At 42.0% G+C, this 19,748-nt stretch overlaps 1 protein-coding gene and 1 long non-coding RNA gene across 2 annotated transcripts; one reads left to right on the top strand and one right to left on the bottom strand.

Annotated features, from left to right (window-relative positions):
* Positions 1 to 1,184: 1,184 nt before the first annotated feature.
* LOC100694810 (aminoacylase-1A) lies at positions 1,185 to 9,694 on the top strand. The gene is made up of 15 exons (XM_003454562.4): positions 1,185 to 1,332; positions 1,659 to 1,804; positions 2,645 to 2,709; positions 2,814 to 2,918; positions 3,012 to 3,106; positions 3,305 to 3,381; positions 4,239 to 4,328; positions 6,184 to 6,240; positions 6,349 to 6,422; positions 6,538 to 6,587; positions 7,029 to 7,173; positions 7,280 to 7,348; positions 7,433 to 7,512; positions 8,989 to 9,049; positions 9,184 to 9,694. Exons 2-15 carry the CDS (start codon positions 1,678 to 1,680, stop codon positions 9,346 to 9,348), a joined length of 1,260 nt encoding a protein of 419 aa, XP_003454610.1. The 5' UTR covers positions 1,185 to 1,332; positions 1,659 to 1,677; the 3' UTR covers positions 9,349 to 9,694.
* LOC112846916 (uncharacterized) lies at positions 9,203 to 13,944 on the bottom strand. Its single transcript, XR_003220134.1, has 2 exons — positions 13,512 to 13,944; positions 9,203 to 11,154 (listed from the first exon to the last, which is right to left on the bottom strand). It is a non-coding gene; the product is annotated as an uncharacterized LOC112846916 (long non-coding RNA).
* Between the last annotated feature and the right edge of the window lie 5,804 nt (positions 13,945 to 19,748).

Genomic DNA, 19,748 nt, shown 5'->3' with positions numbered 1-19,748 from the left:
CTGGGGGTGGCAGACCAGGATGGAGACGATTAAATGATCAGCCTGCTTTCACAATTTAAGTTCTAGTTTCAGCTTGAGTTTCTGGTCTTTGCAGATAAATAGCCAAACCATGACATGAAGGAAAAACAGATGGGATAAAAGCAGGATAAAATAATCTCATTGTCGGTGTGCAAGTAAAATAGTTTGTGCTGGGCTGTTAATGTTTACATCACAATTGTCAGACACAATTGCTCACAGTATGTCACATTTTAAGTTACTGTATGCCTCCGCTGCTTTGAATGCATTTTTTTGTGTGTGTTTGGGTTTTTTTTCACTGTTTTCTTAAGTCCACACTCTAGGGAATAATTCTGAATAAACCTGCAATCTCAAATTACCCTGGCACAGAATATACACATTAATGTTTGGTCAATCTGCCGATAAACTATTTGCACATCTCTGTTGTCTCTTCTGGCAATGGAAACAGCTAAACAAAGTCAGGGGCGGATCTACAGGGGAGCAGGGGGGGGGGCATGTTGAGAGTGACATCTGATTTAAAAGCAGGGAGCAAAAGACACTGAGCAGCATATCAGTCAGCACTGAAACAATGCCATTTATTTAAGGAACAAAGGTAAAATTCTTCATGTTTCACATGCACAGACCACATGTGCACATAAACTCACATATGTATATGCCAACTGAAGTGTCTGGTATTAAATTTGTATTCTAATTTTAAAAATGTAATACATACATTCAAAGCATACGAGATATAAAAACAATGCAATGAAATAACATGGGAAGAAACCTCTCAATAAGTAAATAAGTAAAATAAATTAATTTACTTAAATCGTTGAGATGGTTTGGACATGTGCAGAGGAGGGATAGTGGGTAAACTGGACAAAGGATGATGAAGATGGAGCTGCCAGGCGGGAGAAAAAAGGGAAGACCATGGAGATGATCCATGCATGCAGTGAAGGAGGACATGCAGAGGGCTGATGTGACAGAGGAGGATGCTCGAACTTGGGCGGGATGGAGGAATATGATCGGCTGTAGCGACCCCTAAAGGGAAAAGAAGAGAAAAAGATGAAAATGTGTCAGTACGGCGCGATAGTATTAAAAAATACAAAGAGTTCTGGACGAGAGTCGTCTCTTTCGAATTTGCTAGTTTGTAGTTTGTTTAATGTGTGAAACAGAAAGACAGAAAATGCTAATTCATTGTTGTTACCACAGCTTTTAGACTTTTATTTTGAAGAGCAGGAAGCCAGCAGCATGTCAGCTGACACACAGTAACACACACGCCGCACACAGTCGCACACCTGGTTACCTGGGTCGTAGGAGCTTGCGTGGCTGGACAGGGTGAGTAATAACAAGTAATAATAAGTATTAAAATAAGGTGAAGTAAATAAAACTGCGCTATTCGCCGTCCTGTAATCTCCGCTGCTGGAGCCTGTGCCAGAAGACAGGGGAATTAAGTTAACTCGCTTGAGGCTAGCTAGCTTTTATCAGGACCCGAGCAGAGGTGTTTTAAGCAGGTAAGGTCATGGCAGCGGTAAAAGGGAGACAGTGATAAACGGATTTAGCGTCATGTCTGTGCCAGATAAAGGACAGCACTGGGATATTTGCCACGTGAACCTGGCGTGTTATCACTGTGACATGCCGTGTGTTGCCTCTTGCCTCCTCAGGCAGAGGGTAAATCGAACCATGCTGCCTGACAAAGACGGTCCAGGTGTTGGAGGTGGACAGAGCTCTCCTGAGGGTGAAGACCCCTCCGTGTCTCTGTTTAGAGATTACCTCCGGCTCAGAACTGTGCACCCAGAGCCCGACTATGGTAAGAGACTTTTATTACAACACACCGAGCTCAGTTCGTGACCTTTAGCGATATGGCGCAATTGAATTTTGGGATGCATTTGTCTTTAAGAGACCCCAAACCGCTGCTTATCTTTTTCATGTGTTGTTTCTCTGTGTTTTTCCTTTAAGATTATGTTCGACAAATGCTGTATCTTTATATAGTATAATAATAAATGTATTGTAAACAGTATTTGTGCTTCCTTTGAGAAACGGTAACATGGATTTTCTTGTATCAGTGGCATCATTGTCTTTCTTCAAAGAGAAAAAATAATCAAAGTTCACTTCTTATCTTTATCAGTTAAACATTAAATGCTCACAGTTATGCATGTGACAGATGTTCTTAAAAAGGACGCTGGGCTGTTATGTAAAGTTTTCAGTTCAGTGGTTCCACCTTGTGCTGAGTCTCAGGAGTAGAAAAAATAAAAACAACAACCATGGGGCAAAAACATGTGACCCTGGGGATGGATCATTTTCCAAACAACTATTTGGAGACACTACGACCCTGTTTACGGTTGTGAAATGCGTCCCAGGCAGTTAGATCCTTGTTGGAAATATAGTTCATGTGTTTGTAGCCAACAGCAACTATGTTAAACAGGGTTTGTGTTCCAGTTGCTCTGACAGACTTAATATTCATATAAAAAGTGAGAGCGTGAGTGGCTAGCTAGACTGCTTTTCACATGCACATCTAAAAGTGGCTGAAAATGCAATGATGACAGGAGAAGGCTTGTCAAAGTCCAGCAGCAGGAGCTGTGACTGAGAATTTTCACTCAATTATTAATGCTTCAGTGTGATGTCTTGCTGTGTGTTTATTCTTTCATAGATGCTGCTCTTAGGTTCCTTGACAGAATAGCGGAGGAGCTTGAGCTACCCTTGAAGAAGATCGAGGTGTGTGACACCGATGGCTACGTTCAGAGAGCAGTTGTTTGCATGATACAGTGGACATAACATTAATAATAAAAAGATCCTTTTCCTGTCCCTTCTCCTTTTAGGTTTTTCCAGGTAGAGTCATATCCATCATGACATGGGAGGGAACGAATCCCACCTTGAAGTCCATCTTGCTGAATTCCCACACAGATGTTGTACCTGTTTATCAGGTATGACATCGGTCTCACTGTATGGCGTTACAATCCTGTTATCACCTGTAACAGACCTGAAAAAAACAGATTTGATATCAATCTTTTCTCCAGGAACATTGGAAGTACGATGCTTTCAGTGCTTTCAAAGATGCAGAGGGCAACATTTATGCCCGTGGATCACAGGACATGAAATGTGTAACTATACAGTGGGTATAACCTGCCTTGATAACTTGCTTTATTAAACAGGATTTGTGCTCTAGTGTTGTTGTGATGCTCTCTTGTATTTATGTTTCTATGAGAAACACCCGATTTAACACCCGCTCACTCAGCCTGCATACTGTCAGTTCACACTCTCGTCCTTGTTCCTGTCATATATCTGCTGCGTTCACTTTTGTTCTGTGTAGGTACATCCAGGCAGTCAGGAGGCTGAAGGCGAGGGGATGGAAACCGACACGCACTCTCCATCTAATGTTTGTTCCTGGTAAGATTTTAATATGCCTCTCCATTCTGTTTTTAAATTGCTTGTAATGTCTTTCCATATTGTTAATACAGGCTCATGAGTATTTTTACTTACTGTGACTGATTAGTCCTTAATTAGTCATGCTAGGACAGTAAAAACACATACAGTGTGTGACTGATACCATCCTCATTCTCCTGTTGTTGTTAACTGCTTATGATGCAGCTTCAGTAATTCTTTAACAGTGATAAAGACTGATCACAAACTGTAGTCTTGTACTCATTAAACACAAAGGAGATGAGCTTTACCTTTGGTCTGCCAAACACATCTAAGATTAACTCTGACCTGTCACTCTGCCAGAGACACCTCAAGATATCATAAAAACAGGAAATGCATACTAAGTAGACTCTTATTAGGGGGTCTGTTACCAATGTAGATGGGTAGGAAAACACAAAGTGTGTTAAACGTTATCTCCTAGGTTGTGGAGATGTAAACCTTGACAGCAGGACTTTGTCTATTCACATTTATCCAGTGTAGACATGTTAAATACGTACGTCAAAGTACGCTTTGTTTGCTGAATCTGTTTGTACATGTTGTACAGTATTTATTGTCTGCTTTCCACACAAAGGCTTTGATTCAAGAATAAATTAAACTGAAACAGCACCCCTTTCAGCAACATTTCTGCACTGTGCCAGCGTGGAGCGGAGGCACTGGCTCCTGGGAGTTAGTGAGTTTACATTGTTGCCAGCATTGCTCCTCCCAGCTTCGTCCCGAGCAGATGTCTAATCAGCCATAATCATTGAATCCAAGTAATAAGGATGAAGTTTGTTCTCTGAGCCTTGTTAGGTTGTAGTCACTTATTTATTTACTTATTTTTTTAGATGAGGAAGTTGGAGGCTACAAGGGGATGGAGACATTTGTGAAGCAGCCAGAGTTTCACAAGTTAAACATCGGCTTTGCCCTTGATGAAGGTAAAAAAATAAAGAGATACAGTTAAAGATAAAGCAGCATTTGTATTATTTTTCAAAAGTAAATGAATCAAAATCAAAATATTGAACATGCCAAAGTGTATGAGTGAGTTAAAAATACTTGTGTTATTTATTTAGTTTGAATTATTTCCGCAGAAAATCCTTTTACTTTTAATACTTTTAAGTGTTTGCGCCAGAAACAAGATAAAACTGCAGGTAACCATAACAAGAGCACCTAGAAAACTAAGCTAATGAAGGAAGGGGGTTCTCAGTGGGCTAACAATAAAAAACCTACACATTTACATTTGGCAGTTGATCATGCTGTAGTGAAATAAAAGGATATAGAGAAAGAAAAAGTGTCTATGTTGTTGGCAGTCTTTACTAGCCTTTCTCTTGTTTTCTTTCTTTTTCAAACATTTTATTTGTTCTTTGATGTCATATAGAAGAGTGGTTTAATCCTGAAACCCACTACAGTATTTTTATTAAGTTTTTTTAATGGGGAAGATTATAATTCAAATGTATAAATTATAAGTCAAATTTGTTTTTTTTTGTTTTTTTCACATATATTAGTAATTTCCTGTTCATATTCTTTTATGTTATACTCTGTGTTCAGACCTTCCCTTATGTTCCTGAACTGATTCAGCCTCAACCTTAAACACTTTCTGGAGAAAGGAGAAGTGTTACTCTGGGAGGTTTGGAAGTGTTTATATGTGATCAGCACTAACTGGGCTTCCTGTTTTTCTCTCTCTTAGGATGGGTGAGCCCATTAAGTTGGCATTGTAACGTCATTGTGTTGTTGTGTGATTTTACTTTTTAATTGGTGTCAGTAACACCAGTTCAAAAAGTTCTGAACTTCTTGACTTTTTCACTAAGACCTTTAAAAAAAAAAGAGTAAATGCAGGTCTGAAAATTTCAGGTTATATATGTAAATTGCTTTTTTTTTTTTTACATTATTCATGCCAAAGATAAAAACAAACCTGCCTGCATGGCTGAGTTTATAACAGAGCCAGTGTTTGGTTTGATCAGACGTAAACACAGTAAGAGAGAATGCAACAGCAAGCTGATTAACAGCGACTGCTATTTTACCTTCACTGTCTGCTGGTAGCTCTCAAAGCTATGTCTGATGCGTGAACTGTAAATAAACAACTTGCTATTTTACAGCAAACCTCTTGACTATGAAGAAAAATCCCCCACTCTGTGTGGCCATACATGCTTCTGGCTATCTTGACTTGCAAGATAGAAAAGTGGCCAGCCAGTGATGCTGGCTCACAAATGTGCTTCAAATGATTGTCAATTCCCTTTGTTAGAAAACCACAGTAATTCCAAAACATAGAAACAGTTTGATATCTTCAAGTAAAAAATTTGTAATAGTTTTGAATCTTTTTTTTTCATGTTAATCTAGAAGGTTTTAAGTTTCAGGAAAGATAAGAATACTTACTGAAATATTTTTCCACTAAAATTAGTGAAAATGTTAGACTTTTGCCTCATATGCCTTCATAAATGTCTTCACTGGGTTTAAGTTTGACATCCAAACAGCAAAAAACATTTTTCAAATCATTGTACATCAAGGAATTCCAGTGTTTGGTTATGTCTGCTCAGAAATGGGAGTCAGTACATCTTGAACTGGAGTTTCCATGTTCTTGTGCATGGGGTTAGATTCATTGTGATACTAAGTTGACTAGTGACTTGCAAGTGTCAATATGAGAGTGCATGATTGTCTGTCTCTGGAGGTGTACCCTGCCTCTTGCCCTATGACAGCTGGGATGGGCTTCAGTTCCCATCCATGTTCCTGAATTGGATGAGTGGAGGAAAATGGATGGATCAAAGTGTATTTGAGTCTTTTCTGCATGTTCTGCAGGTTTGGCCAATCCCACTGATGCGTTCACTGTATTTTATGGGGAAAGGAACCCCTGGTGTAAGTACAAAATACACAGAAATTGAAATTTCAACTTAAATTAGTTTTGAATTACTGGTTAGATGATAAAACGTGTCTTGAATCAAGCAGGATTACCTCTGCTTTCAGGGATTACTGTCCATTGCCCAGGCAGTCCAGGTCATGGCTCTCGGTTTGTGGAGAATACAGCAGCTGAGAAGCTGGTACTTACCTGTGCAATGTTACTGGTTAATAAAGCTGTCCAAAACAGAAAACCTTTTGTTACAAGGACTAAAGGAAAGTGTCAGTTACAACACTTATCTTTTCACTTTCTTATAGCGCCACGTCATGAACTCCTTCCTGGACTTCAGAGAGAAGGAAAAACACAGGTGGGAAACTTTACACTTTGGTAGTGTGAGCAGGTCCTAGAGTTCCTCTATAATAGATCTCTTTGGAGTTAGTTTGAGGTGATAGGTTATCCCAAAACCTGCTCACCAAAGTGTGTAAATCAATTTCAATTGTGCAGACGATGGTTTAATTTGCTTGTAGGTCTATTTGCAGCTAATTTGTCCCATAGCAGCATGCTTCAATGAACTGTGTAGACATTAAAAATTTCTAACTTATGTTTACATGTCATAAATGTGAGTAGCCTATATTTATTTATTTAAAAACGTTTTTCTGTTTTTTTTTTTCCACACAGTATTCAGGACATTAGATAAATATTTACACTTAGTGATGCCTAAAAAATTATGACTATTATAAAATGCAGCTGTGTTTGATTCAAAGTTGCATTTTGGTCTCTTTTTCATTATTACCTTCTCTCTCCTCAGGCTAAATACCAGTGAGTGTTTTACACTCGGTGACGTCACCACAGTAAATATGACTATGGTCAAAGGGGGCGTGGCCTACAATGTCATCCCGGCTGAAATGGACGTCAGCTTTGACCTAAGAATACCACCTACAGTAAATCTACAGGTGCGTAAGTGGTTTATGTGTTTGTGTAACTCCTTCATACAATTATGCACATGGCTGCAAGTGTCATAGTAACTCCCCACTGACCTTTAAATTACCACTGTACCAGGAGTTCGAGAGACAGATCAAGCAGTGGTGTAAGGAAGCAGGAGAAGATGTCACCTATGATTTTGCTCAGGTCAGTGTGCGTGCGCTCAACTCTAAGACTGCTGTTGGTTGTTCTGTTGGTCAAATGGTCTAAATCAGCTGGTATCTGTTGTAGAAACACATGAACCAGAATATCACATCCACAGATGAGAGCGATCCATGGTGGAATGCCTTCAGTGCTTCCTGCAAAGAAATGTGAGTGGACTAAATCCTTTTTCAGTCCTGGAATACATAACGCTGCTGTCTTCACTAGTCTGTGAAAGTGACGACAGTCTGTCATTTAGCCACAATTTTATTCTGATTTGCATCTGATACATTAAGATGCCATCAGATTACTACAAGAGATTACATAACGTAAAAGGAATGTCATATGTTGTTTATTATTTCCTGTTAAAACATCTACTACACAATTGAAATAAGGTCCAAAATACCTCTAGACTCTCACGCATGGACAGTCCTGTGTAGATTCCAATTCCATTGTCGATATCACTTAATGATTCGATTCCTTATCAGTTGTCATTGAGTTCTCATTGGCTCCGTTTTGAGAGTCACCACCATTGCTAAGCAGCAATAAAGAATTCATGCTAATTAATTGCATGCTGTGGGGTTAAATGCTTGTGCATGTTTGTTGAGGTATTTCCCTCTTTGTTGTGATCAGTGTCGGAGTCGTTACTCAAAAAAGTCGTTGTTACACATATTACATAGAACACTTTTCTTAAATGTAATGCAGCACGTTACTTAATTCTGTATACTTGACATTACTGTTATGGGACTCTGTACAGTAGCTGGAACACACTGTCTCATAATCACTATTTAACAATATAAACCTGAGGCTACAACACCAACACAAATGACGGCACACATCTGTAAGATCTTTCTCTTAGCAGAATACAAAGCTGACTGCACAAAGCAAAGATGAAAACCAGTACAAAAAAGCGACGGCTGCTGACATGCAGTGCTTATACTATGGTGGGCTAAGGGCTGCAGCAGTGTTTGAGTGATTTTTATCTCCACAGGGGTCCAACATTTATTGTGGGCTGTTAAAGTATTGCATTTTGTATTTTTATTGTCTCAGTATATTTATGTTAAGTCTTATTTTCTCCATGTGAGGGAGTATTGCTTTAATTTTGTTATGCTTGCATAATGACAATAAAGAGTCTTGAATCTTGAATCTTCATTGTAACCAGATGATCAGTGTTTTTTACTTTACTTATTTGTTCATCTCACTGTTGAATAATTAATAATTTAACATTTAAAATAAAAATGGTCTGTTGTATTAGTTTATGGCAAAACTGAATTTTATATCCTTGTAATCTGCTTACATAACCTTCTTTTTCCTTTTTCTTTTTTTTAAATATCCGCTCTATGAGTCTTCACACATTAGCTGCAAATGTTCACACAACTCTCACAATTTGCTTCTTGTGCTTGGAAAGGTTTGTCACAGACACTTGTGGAGCTGTGAGACACTAGAATTTTCTTTTTCATTCAATATGTTATTCAGGGAGATTTACATATATATGAGTTTTTACTTATGATTTGCAAGCATTTCCAATATAGGCAGTACTGCTTTTTGCACACGTTTAAAAACATCTTATCCATATAGTTTCAGCTAAAAACATGAGCATACTGTGTAATCAACGGCCAAGTCTCATATGATCATCTCCACTCTAGGAACATGACTTTGAAGAAGGAGATCTTTCCTGCTGCCACAGATAGCCGATTTATCCGTGCGGTGAGTTTAAGAACTGACTTAAGTTTGTAAATGGAGGAAATTTTCTTCTGAGAGTCATTTGAGGTTTTTTTTCATTGACGTTACTCTGAGAAATCAGTTCTTGTGTTTTAAATAATGTTTGTTTAATGATCTAGGTGGGCATCCCTGCTATTGGCTTTTCTCCAATGAACCGGACGCCGATCCTGCTGCATGATCACAACGAGTATCTGAACGAGCAAGTCTTCCTGAAAGGCATCAGCGTGTACGAGAGGATCATCCCGGCTCTTGCCAGCGTTGCTGCCCTTCCCGATGAGGCTTAGACATCATTTAATCCTTTCTAAAACATATTTACCAGATGATCTGACTATTTAACTTGAGGAATTATCAGAGATTACCAAAGAGTATATCATTAAACGGAGCACTGAGCCTTTGGTACTGTTTATTCTTTTGATTCTCAGGATGAAGTCACATTGAGCTTTCCTTTACTCAGCACAGCAGCAAGTCTTAGCATCTTTTATGTTAGCGTTGTGATTGAGTGTACCTGGGTGTGCGCAGTTTTTTTGAAGGATTAATGCCTGTTGTGTAAATCAGTTCATTTAAAGAACTCAAGTGAAAGCTGAAGAGGCTTTTGATTGCCAGTTTCTAATTAAACCAAATCTAAAATTTTAGATGACAGAATTTTAATTGACCAAAAGTCAAACTGAATAAATGTATTTCTTCACTACTGTCACTGTCCTGTTTTCTGCTACACAAACAGGAGAGACGTGCCTGATGCCACGTTAGCACTCTGTTTAATTAGACCTATTAATTAGAGGCAGAATTGCTGTTGTTTTATGAAAGAACACTTCTGATTGCCTTTGGGGGAGGCATTTAACCTCCAAACATCTGGTTAAAGGTCCAGCAATAACACTTAAAATAATCACATCAATAAAACACTGAATCCATTTGTAGCCTCAAGATAATCACAAAGTGGACCCCAAACAAAAGACTCCAGCTTTTCACCCCACTTAATTTCACCATTATGTTCCTAAAGGCTGCTTTTTTTTTAATCACCCGTTAACAGCGAGATGGAGTTGGAGCTCGTATTTCACAAAATGCACAACATGGGTTTGCCTCCTAAAGGAGCACAACACTATAAAATACCAAAATGTCTCACTGGATTCATCCTCCTAAATTTGGTGATAGTGGACCACAGATAGGTGGCAGTTGTGATAAAGGTAAAATATAAATGGCTACAGGAAATTTGATTTGGTGCTTTGATTTTTCTTTGGTCCAGATATTTATTCACCCAATATTATCCTCACTCACCCAAAATATTCCATCAGCATCATTTATACTTTAGGTGTAGTGCTTACTAACAAACATTAGCGTTCTAACAACCTAAAATAAAATGGTGGCATTACTGTGTTTGTGCTTACGGTGATCTCACTGTGAGCATGTCAGTATGCTGCAATTAGCTTTTATTCCAGAGCCTGAGTGCAGTTTCACAGAGAGTCTACCGTGGCTGCAGAGTCCCAGGCTAAAAATCATATTTAAAATATCGGACAGATATCTAATATTGATTAGAATGATAAAAGATATGTTGGCCAGAGGGAATCACTAAATCAGAATGCATAATTTTAAAATCTGTAAGACAGAAAAGTGTAAAACTGGCCTACAGTTAAAGTCTCTGCTCAGCCAGCTGGATTAAAACTGTGTTTTTATTTAACGTGTCCCTTAAATAGAAAGTTATTTGTTTTATTCACTTCACTTGGATGGTTAAAAATGGAAAAACTCTGTAAAGAAGGATGTTATGAAATACAGATGGAATAATGGAAATGAGGAATTAAACATTTATTTTGATTTTTAATGCTATTTACATGAGGTAAAGGTCGGCCTCATCCACAGTGCAGCTCTCGTTGGCATTGTCGTCTAATTAACAGTGTATGGCTCTCAGAGGGGGACTGGCAGGAAGCGAGTGCAGTCAGTAATTAGTCTTCTCTCTCTCCCCAGGACGTGACAGCAGTATTAGCACATGGGGCCATCAGGGAGCCGAATAAAGGCTGAACCCAGATCCTTCCTCCCAGAGGGGGGGAAAAAGGTGCAGCCATCCTGTTGGGTCAGCTGCCGAGCTTTTGAATGCCGGGCTGTGGGGAAACATAGGTGCTGTTAAACAGTTTGTCAGTGACAGCTTCGCTGTTTCAGTACTTCAGGAAAGCCTTTATTATATGTGGTGCAGAACAAATGTCTAACCCTGTTGGACTGCAGCTATAGGGCATTCTCTTTCGGGGCCAGAGTCAGTAATTTGTATACATGGTTTTTCCTTGGAAACAAAAATTGCTCGACAGCTGATCCCCACTTAATCGTGGTCTCTGAGCAGGGTGCCTGCCCACATGGGGAGATTTAACCTGATTCACAAGGTCTGTGCACACACCATACTGTGGCATTTCCAGGATTATGATCATAATTCATGAACAGCTCTCAAAGACCTTTTACAATTAATGGACCAAGTAAAGCCTAAAGATTTCTAGAAATAAAATCGTAAACAAGAACTGAGAGCCAGTCTGAAAAACATTTTCTCTGTCAGTATCCGTAAAGCAGCTTTGGTGTACATATAGCAAGGCTGTAATGAGTTTCACTTCCATGGTTTTCTTGCTTCTGGGGAGAGCTGTTAATACTCGCAGATGCTGCAGTGTATGAAGGACTATATGCACAGTGTAAATCACACAGCTGAATGGCTCTGCTGCTCCACTGCAGTGCAACTACAGCTGTCCTTTGGTGGTAAATACATCCAAGCCCTTTTGTAATCGAAGAGGAGCTAACTGTCTCTCAGAGCTTGTAGTTCAACAGCCACTGCGATCATCTGTTTTTTTTAATTGTTTTTACTCAGATAAGGAAATCTATCTACAAAAATCCAAATCTGTGTTTTGAAAGTAGTTAATTTAGTAGTTTTCCAGAAAACATTTTTCTTGTACAGGCTTTGGCTGAAGAAAGAAGCTCCATATTTAAACTACTTTTAAAAAAAGAGAGATTTCTATACTTAAATAGGCCATAAAAGAAAAACAGTTATTTGATATAATATATTTGAAACCCATGTCCGCACATCTGCTTTTTAACTTCTTAGTTTCTACACATTCTCTGTCTCACCGTACATTTTGATGTTTAATTCATTTCCCTGCATTTTAAAATCTCCTTTTCTTATATAGAGCATGTCCAAATGCCTGGCTGATACAGTGTATGTTACATCATTTTGTAGTCTACCATTGCCAGACTTATTTCTGGGCTGTGTTCCTGTGCATCTGACAGATCACATGAAAATGGGATGAGCTTAAGTACTGACTCTGACTTTGACTGTAACTTATCACATAAATCGTAAGGAAGTGAGCTCTTGGTTTGAGCACACGTGACGGGCATGAAAGAGCACGGAGACACCGTGGCAAATGTTTTCGCTACCTGCAACATCATATGTGTAAAGGAGCAGGCACCAGTGGAAGATGCTAATTTTGGTGTTCTCTGGGGAAAGGGATGTGAAAACAGGTCTCACTAAAGGACCCTCATTCAGTTTGGTTCTGACAGTTTGGTCAGAAATATACACATGAGTACCCTGCAAGAGGTCATTATGTTGGGTTCTTGCAGTCCCCCTCCTGATCCTCCTCACACAAAGAAGCAGATACTAGTCCTCCTGCTGTATTGATGCCCTTCTACAGCCTTGTCCAGTTCTCCTTGTGCAGTGGCCCATCTTCTGGTAACACCTCCACACTCTTAAGACTGTGCTAGGGGAGAGAGCAAATCTTCATGTGATGGCAAGTGTGGATGTGCCATCCTGGAGGAGCTGGACTATGTGTCCATCATGAGTGTGCTGCAGGTACTGTCTCATGCATCCAGCAGTGAGAAGGACACTATAGAAAAATCATTCAGGTGGGATACAGAGAGAGCAGAGGTGGTCTGTGAAAACTATTCCTTTTTGGGAGTTGTCTTATTGTTGACTTTCCCAGTGTACCTGTTGTCACCTTCTTAGAGAGAGTTCTCAATTTAGCACCATATGTGTTCACTGCATGCGTAATGTGTAGAGCTTGTCACAAAAACTGGCTTGCAGGCCGCTGTTCATGCCTCTGCTGCGTTATGTGTGCCTAATGCCTGATGCCTTTAAGTTCCCATTTAGCACAGTGTTTACATCAGTGTCAGCTTTAACATTAATTTGTCACAGTACATGTTTCAAACTGTCATAGCAGAAAATCAGAGGTGTAATTAATAACATAAATAGTGATTTTATTAAATTTTATGAGTCAGTTCCATTCTGGCTCTTTTTTATGGCAATGTGTGAGTGGAGAGGAGGCATCGGTGATATTATTGGTTACACACTAATTACCACAGCATGGTGTATTATAAGGTCCAAGGACTGTAAATACATAGAAGTGGATTAATTGGAAGAATAGATCAAATATATGTCTTTATCCAATCATGTTTCATATAAAAAATAAATAAATAAAAGAACTATACCCACCTATCCTTGGGTAATAAGAAAGTCCAGTACTGGTCCTTGCATTTCCAGCTGCTAGCTGCTTTCAACAAAATGTCCAAATCCTCAGTGGAAGGAGTGTTTCTATTTCTGCACGATGGCTTTTCTCAGAGGCAATTATGACTCTTGTCATAGTCCATTTCTTTACAAATTACTCACAAATTCCATCTTTCTCATCAAGTTTCTCGTTAAAAAAAAATCTCTTGTTAAATTTCATATTACATAAAAGACACATCAGTGCTTAACCCTTACAGTTAAGCAGTTAGGATATTCCAGACCAGCTCCCCCAGTGACAGAGCTCCTCGTTGATGTGACTCTTCCACTTCATGATGTAATTCCTCCAAAATGGAATTATCTCCACTCCCACGTCTCATATGGGTGTGGTTTGTTTCACACACAAACCCACACACACACCAAATCAAAAGTATGAAAAGAAAAGGGGGGGGGGGGGGGGGGGTACTCAGTGTTTACTAAAAGAAAAATGATGGGAGGTTTTTTCTTTTTAATATGGCTATCAAAAAAAAATCCAATCAAATGGTCGTCTGTTTGTTAGGATGCCTGGGTCGTTGACCCAGGGTTTTTGGGTTTATTATATTATTTATAATTTCTACTCTTTGGGTTTTTGTTAGAGTCATGTCTTATGGTTTGTCTTCTGTGTAATCCTTAGTTGCTGTCTCCCCTGTCCGCCATATCCCCGTGTCCAGTCAGTGTCTGTGTCTGCCCTGGTCCCACATCTCTGTTCCCTCTGTAGTGCCTGCATGTGAGTCTGTGTCTTTTGTTCAGTCTGTGTTATGTGTTTCCTGTTTTACTTTGAAGGTCTGTCTTATCTCAGTGTGTTCAGTTTACGCTTCCTTGTCTCGTCAGTTCTGATTTGCCCCAGCTGTGTTTCCCTCCTGTTGTCCATTCCCTGATTGCTCCCTCTATGTATTTAAGCCCTGTGTTTCAGTTTGTCATTGTCGCGATCTACCGTTTATTTTGCTGTGTGTTCCGTCTGCCTGCCTGTGTAAGTTTATTTTTGTATTTTTGGGTTTTCTGTTACTTTTTGCCATCCAGCATTAAAGCTGAGTTTTTTTGAAATACACTTTTGCCTCCGAGCGTCTGCACTTTGGGTCCTCCTGCTACCACTCCTGCCTGCACACAGCCCTAACCTAACAGAAGATCGCGACCAGAACATGGACCCCGCAGACGTTTTCACTTCGGAGTCAGACGCTGAGATGGAAAGGCTGGTTAAATTGCTGGACCGCATATCCCAGTCCGACAGCCTACGGGCTATGTCTGTGGGACTGAGCACAGTGGAAGCAATGGTGAGAACCAGCCCTCGGCTTCAGCAGTTTGCTTCGAATGCCAATCTGGGCAGCACGATCGCTGCATGGAGGGAGCAGGTCAGGGCAAGTGAGCTCGCCCTCTCTCTCACCACGCCAATGCAGCAGCGGTCTGAGCTCGCCGTAAAGCAGCTTCCGCAGCGGTCACCACAGCGGGACAGAGTTTCCGCACCGCTGCCACGGACTTCCTCTCCCTCCCCACGCCAGCGGGGATCTCGTTCACCTATCCGTTCGCCTGCCTTTTTCCTGGCGGCTATGTGGTCAGGGGATGAGGAGGTCTCCGTTTCTCCACCGGTTCCTATTTCCTCATCCCGAAGGAAACAGCGTTCATGCCGCCGCCACTCCGGCACTGTTGAGCAGACTCCTCTCAGGGGAAACAGTGACTGTTTATTGCATGCTCCATTTGAGCATTCTGACTCTGGACATTCTGACGTCACACCCACTGTGAGTAACATTGTGTTTCACTCCGAGGATTCTGTTTCATCTGAGCCAGCTAATACAGAGACTGTTAGCCAAGATGCTTCTTTGGATTGTTTAGTTTTCCAGCCTTCTGTTTCCGCTGGGGGTTCTGGAGAACCGCACCAGCCTTTGTTTGCCTCCGCTGGGGGGTCCGAGGGGCCCGTTCAGCCTTCTGCCTCTGCTGGAGGGTCCGAGGGGCCCGTCCAGCCTTCTGTTCCCGCTGGGGGTTCTGGTGAACCAAACCAGCCTTTGTTCGTCTCCGCTGGAGGGTCCGAGGGGCCCGTCCAGCCTTCTGTTCCTGCTGGGGGTTCTGGAGAACCGCACCAGCCTTCTGCCTCCGCTGGAGGGTCCGAGGGGCCCGTCCAGCCACCTGTCTCCGCTGGAGGGTCCGAGGGGCCCGTCCAGCCACCTGTCTCCGCTGGAGGGTCCGAGGGCCCGTCCAGCCACCTGTCTCCGCTGGAGGGTCCGAGGGGCCCGTCCAGCCACCTGTCTCCGCTGGAGGGTCCGAGGGGCCCGTTCAGCCACCTGCCTCGTCGGCTGGGGGTCTTGGAGGACCCAGCCAACACATCCTCATCTCTATTGACGGTTCCGGGGAGACCGTTCAGCCACCACCTACGTTGCCGCCTGCAGCGCCCACATCGTTGCTTGCAGCATCCCCGCCTGAGGCTCCCACGCCGTCGCCTGCAGTGCCACCACCTGTTTCGTCGCCTGCAGCTTCTTCCTCGCCTGGTCCGGCTTCAGCTTCAGCTTCGTCTCCTGGTCCAGCTTCAGCCTCGTCGCCTGGTCCAGCCCCAGCTTCAGCGCCTGCAGCGCCTACGCCGTTGCCTGGTCCAGCCCCAGCTTCAGCGTCGCCTGCAGTGCCACCACCTGCGGCTCCCACGCCGTTGCCTGGTCCAGCCCCAGCTTCAGCGTCGCCTGCAGTGCCACCACCTGCGGCTCCCACGCCGTTACCTGCAGTGCCACCACCTGCGGCTCCCACGCCCTCGCCTGCAGCGCCACCATCTGTTTCGTCGCCTCTGGCTTCTGCTTCGCTGTCGCCTGGTCCAGCTCTGGCTTCTGCCTCTCCGTCGCCTGGTCCAGCTCTGGCTTCTGCTTCGCCGTCGCCTGGTCCTGTCCGGCCTGCACGTCCTGTCCGGCCGCTTTCCTGGCCAATGACTGGATGTCCTCACCGTCGTGGACGGCCTCCTGACCTGCTCCGTCGCCGCCGGTGCCTCCCGCCCGGCCGGCCTCCTGAACTCTTTTCTGGACTCTTGTGCCGTCGTCCTCCGGGCCGGTCCCCTGAACTGCCCGGGTTTGGACTCTTGGGCCGTCGTCCTCCGGGCCGGCCCCCTGAACTCTGTGTGACTTGTTTTTCCTGGCCGCCTGTGTATTTTGTTGTGTTGCTTTCCGGGCTCCGGTGTTTGCGCTTTTTTTGTTTCTTGCTCCTTGTTTGTTTGTTTCGAGCCCTCCGTCCTGTTTCCCCACCGCCCGCCCTGGTTGGGTTGTTTTTGTTTTGGTGTGTCGGTTTGGGCTGTCTGGGAGCCAGCCCTTTAGGGGGGGTACTGTTAGGATGCCTGGGTCGTTGACCCAGGGTTTTTGGGTTTATTATATTATTTATAATTTCTACTCTTTGGGTTTTTGTTAGAGTCATGTCTTATGGTTTGTCTTCTGTGTAATCCTTAGTTGCTGTCTCCCCTGTCCGCCATATCCCCGTGTCCAGTCAGTGTCTGTGTCTGCCCTGGTCCCACATCTCTGTTCCCTCTGTAGTGCCTGCATGTGAGTCTGTGTCTTTTGTTCAGTCTGTGTTATGTGTTTCCTGTTTTACTTTGAAGGTCTGTCTTATCTCAGTGTGTTCAGTTTACGCTTCCTTGTCTCGTCAGTTCTGATTTGCCCCAGCTGTGTTTCCCTCCTGTTGTCCATTCCCTGATTGCTCCCTCTATGTATTTAAGCCCTGTGTTTCAGTTTGTCATTGTCGCGATCTACCGTTTATTTTGCTGTGTGTTCCGTCTGCCTGCCTGTGTAAGTTTATTTTTGTATTTTTGGGTTTTCTGTTACTTTTTGCCATCCAGCATTAAAGCTGAGTTTTTTTGAAATACACTTTTGCCTCCGAGCGTCTGCACTTTGGGTCCTCCTGCTACCACTCCTGCCTGCACACAGCCCTAACCTAACACTGTTAAGTATTTTTTACATAATAATTGTTGTGCCTAGATTGATTTAAAAATCCCCCCCAAAAAATGACTGAATTGTCTTGCTCATCTAATGAGCCGCCCTGCGTGGCTGCCACCAGAGCCAACACAAATGAGGGTTACTCATGTCCAGGCATCCAATCTAATTTTGAACTTTTCATCCCAGAAAATCACCCTGAGCTGTTCCTTGATTAAAATTCTGTTGAAGGTCAAGTACCAACAAAAACAAGAAGTACAATGTGGGTCTATCCACTATCTATGGACAGGATGCACAGCATACAGACATCAAGAACACAGCAAAGCTCTGCCCTTTATGTTTAAAGGCTTTCATGAACAAGCTATTTGTTCAGTGGGGATGTTTCAGTGAGACGAATTTTTGTAATTGCATTCAAAGAAGTAACCAGAGCTCTCAGAGAGCACAACCACACCCAACTCAATGGCTACACTAAAACTTGCTTGCATGCTTTATAATGTCTTTATTACAACATGCTGACATCATCCTGTTTTTATTACACTGTGATGGTGTCGGCCTGTTATGGCGTCATTGTGATGTTGTATTGAAAGTGTGTTGTACAGCTCTCTACATGCTTTTTCATATGATATATTACTTCATATGATTTCATGAAAGTTTTTTACAAGTCAGCTTTGACCATGGCTGATGATAATGAACGTCAAGGTCTTAGCCAATGCCAGCCTAGGTACTCATGTCCCCCAAGGCTTAGTGTATTGTTGTAAAGTTTTAAAGATGTAAAGTTTAAATATGTTTTTACTGATCTTTGTATTTGGTGTGACCTTGACCTTGACACAGTTTTCACCTAAATTAAATCCGCTCCAACTGTTATTAGTATCTACCGTCATACAAAATTTAAAAATGATGGGACATAAGTTCGAATGAGACTGTATTCTAAACAATACTTTAATGAGTTTATTCTAAAAAGTTCCTGGAAATTCACAAAACAGTCCCAAGCATCTTTAATTCCCCCTATAGTGCCACTGTTTTTTGCATCTCTTCCAGTGTATAACACTTCAGTAGTTCTTACTAGATAAAGATTGGCTCGTGTACAAAAGCTTGTAGCAACAGAACATCCACAGATACTCTCCTCTCCAAAACACGCTGTACAAAAAATAAAAACCAACAAGGAAGTATTGAGATTATCTTCTTTAAAACCTAAGTTTTTACTCTCACATGGGTAAATTCCTTCTTCTTTCGGCTGCTCCATTTATGGGGTGCCACAGCAGGTCATCTGCCTCGATGTCATCCTCCTCTGTCACGCCAGCCCTCTGAATGTCCTCCTTCACTACACCCATGAATCTTCTCTGTGGTCACATGTCCAAACTATCTCAAACTCGCCTCTCTAACTTTTCTAACATCCTCTGATGTACTCATTTTACTTCTGTCCATCCTGGTAACTCCCTATGAAACTGGAGCATCTTCAACTCTCTTACTTCCAGCTCGACTTCCTGTATTTTTGTCAGCGCCACTGTCTCCAAACCATACATGCAGGTCTCACTACCATCTTGTAAACCTTTCTTTTCCATCTTGTCGCTATTCTTCTGTCACAAATTACCCCTGACACTCCCTTCATTCTACCCTGGCTCTACTTTATTCTTCACCTCAGTTGTGCACTGTCTGCTGCTCTGGATGGCATTTAAACTCACCTTGCAGAAGTAGGTACCAGACAATGTTTCAGGATTCTGTACAGTTGATATATGAAGGAAAATTAACACAAAGGCAAATATTAGATGAGATCTGATTGGCAGATATTTAAAACTAAATGATTAATTAGAAGAGAAAATCCCCACTTTTAACTTCTCACACCTTCAGCATTAACATGTCCCACTTTGCAACAACCCACACATACTCTTTGTGTTTTATTTCAATTTTGTGGGACATGGTCACACTATAAAATGATCACAGATGGTTTTATAGTGTGATATTTAAAAAGAGTGGTTGAATTTTCTCACTATTTTAATGGTTAAATTAAAAAGTAAACAGCAGCTAAATTAAATGAATGATCAAACATAACCCCGTTTTTTGTATCTACTCATGCGTGACCATGACTGGGTCTCCCGGGGTCCAGTTGGTAAACTGGACCCCGGGGAGTGAAACGGGAGTTAGAAGCGTCTTGATTTTATTACATCCAGGGACCCTTCAGTACCTGAAGTGTTGCGTCTCCCTCTAAATAGAAAAACTAAATTTATGGCGATGACAAATCCCACGTGGCTCCTCAGAGATAAATAAAGCCAAACTAGATTCTTCTCCTGCTTCTCTGTTG

The sequence above is a fragment of the Oreochromis niloticus genome, linkage group LG5, assembly GCF_001858045.2.
Source record: "Oreochromis niloticus isolate F11D_XX linkage group LG5, O_niloticus_UMD_NMBU, whole genome shotgun sequence".
Taxonomy (NCBI): Eukaryota; Metazoa; Chordata; class Actinopteri; order Cichliformes; family Cichlidae; genus Oreochromis; species Oreochromis niloticus.
The sequence above is the reverse complement of the archived record's forward strand: the minus strand, read 5'-3'. Positions and strand labels throughout refer to the sequence as shown.

What these genes read in the sequence shown, in the direction of transcription:
- LOC100694810 (XM_003454562.4), top strand. Translation starts at nt 1,678, where the DNA reads ATGCTGCCTGACAAAGACGGTCCAGGTGTTGGAGGTGGACAGAGCTCT. An exon ending in TGGGGAAAGGAACCCCTGGT is followed by an intron (nt 6,241 to 6,348) that starts GTAAGTACAAAA and finishes CTCTGCTTTCAG; the next exon opens with GGATTACTGTCCATTGCCCA. An exon ending in ATACAGCAGCTGAGAAGCTG is followed by an intron (nt 6,423 to 6,537) that starts GTACTTACCTGT and finishes ACTTTCTTATAG; the next exon opens with CGCCACGTCATGAACTCCTT.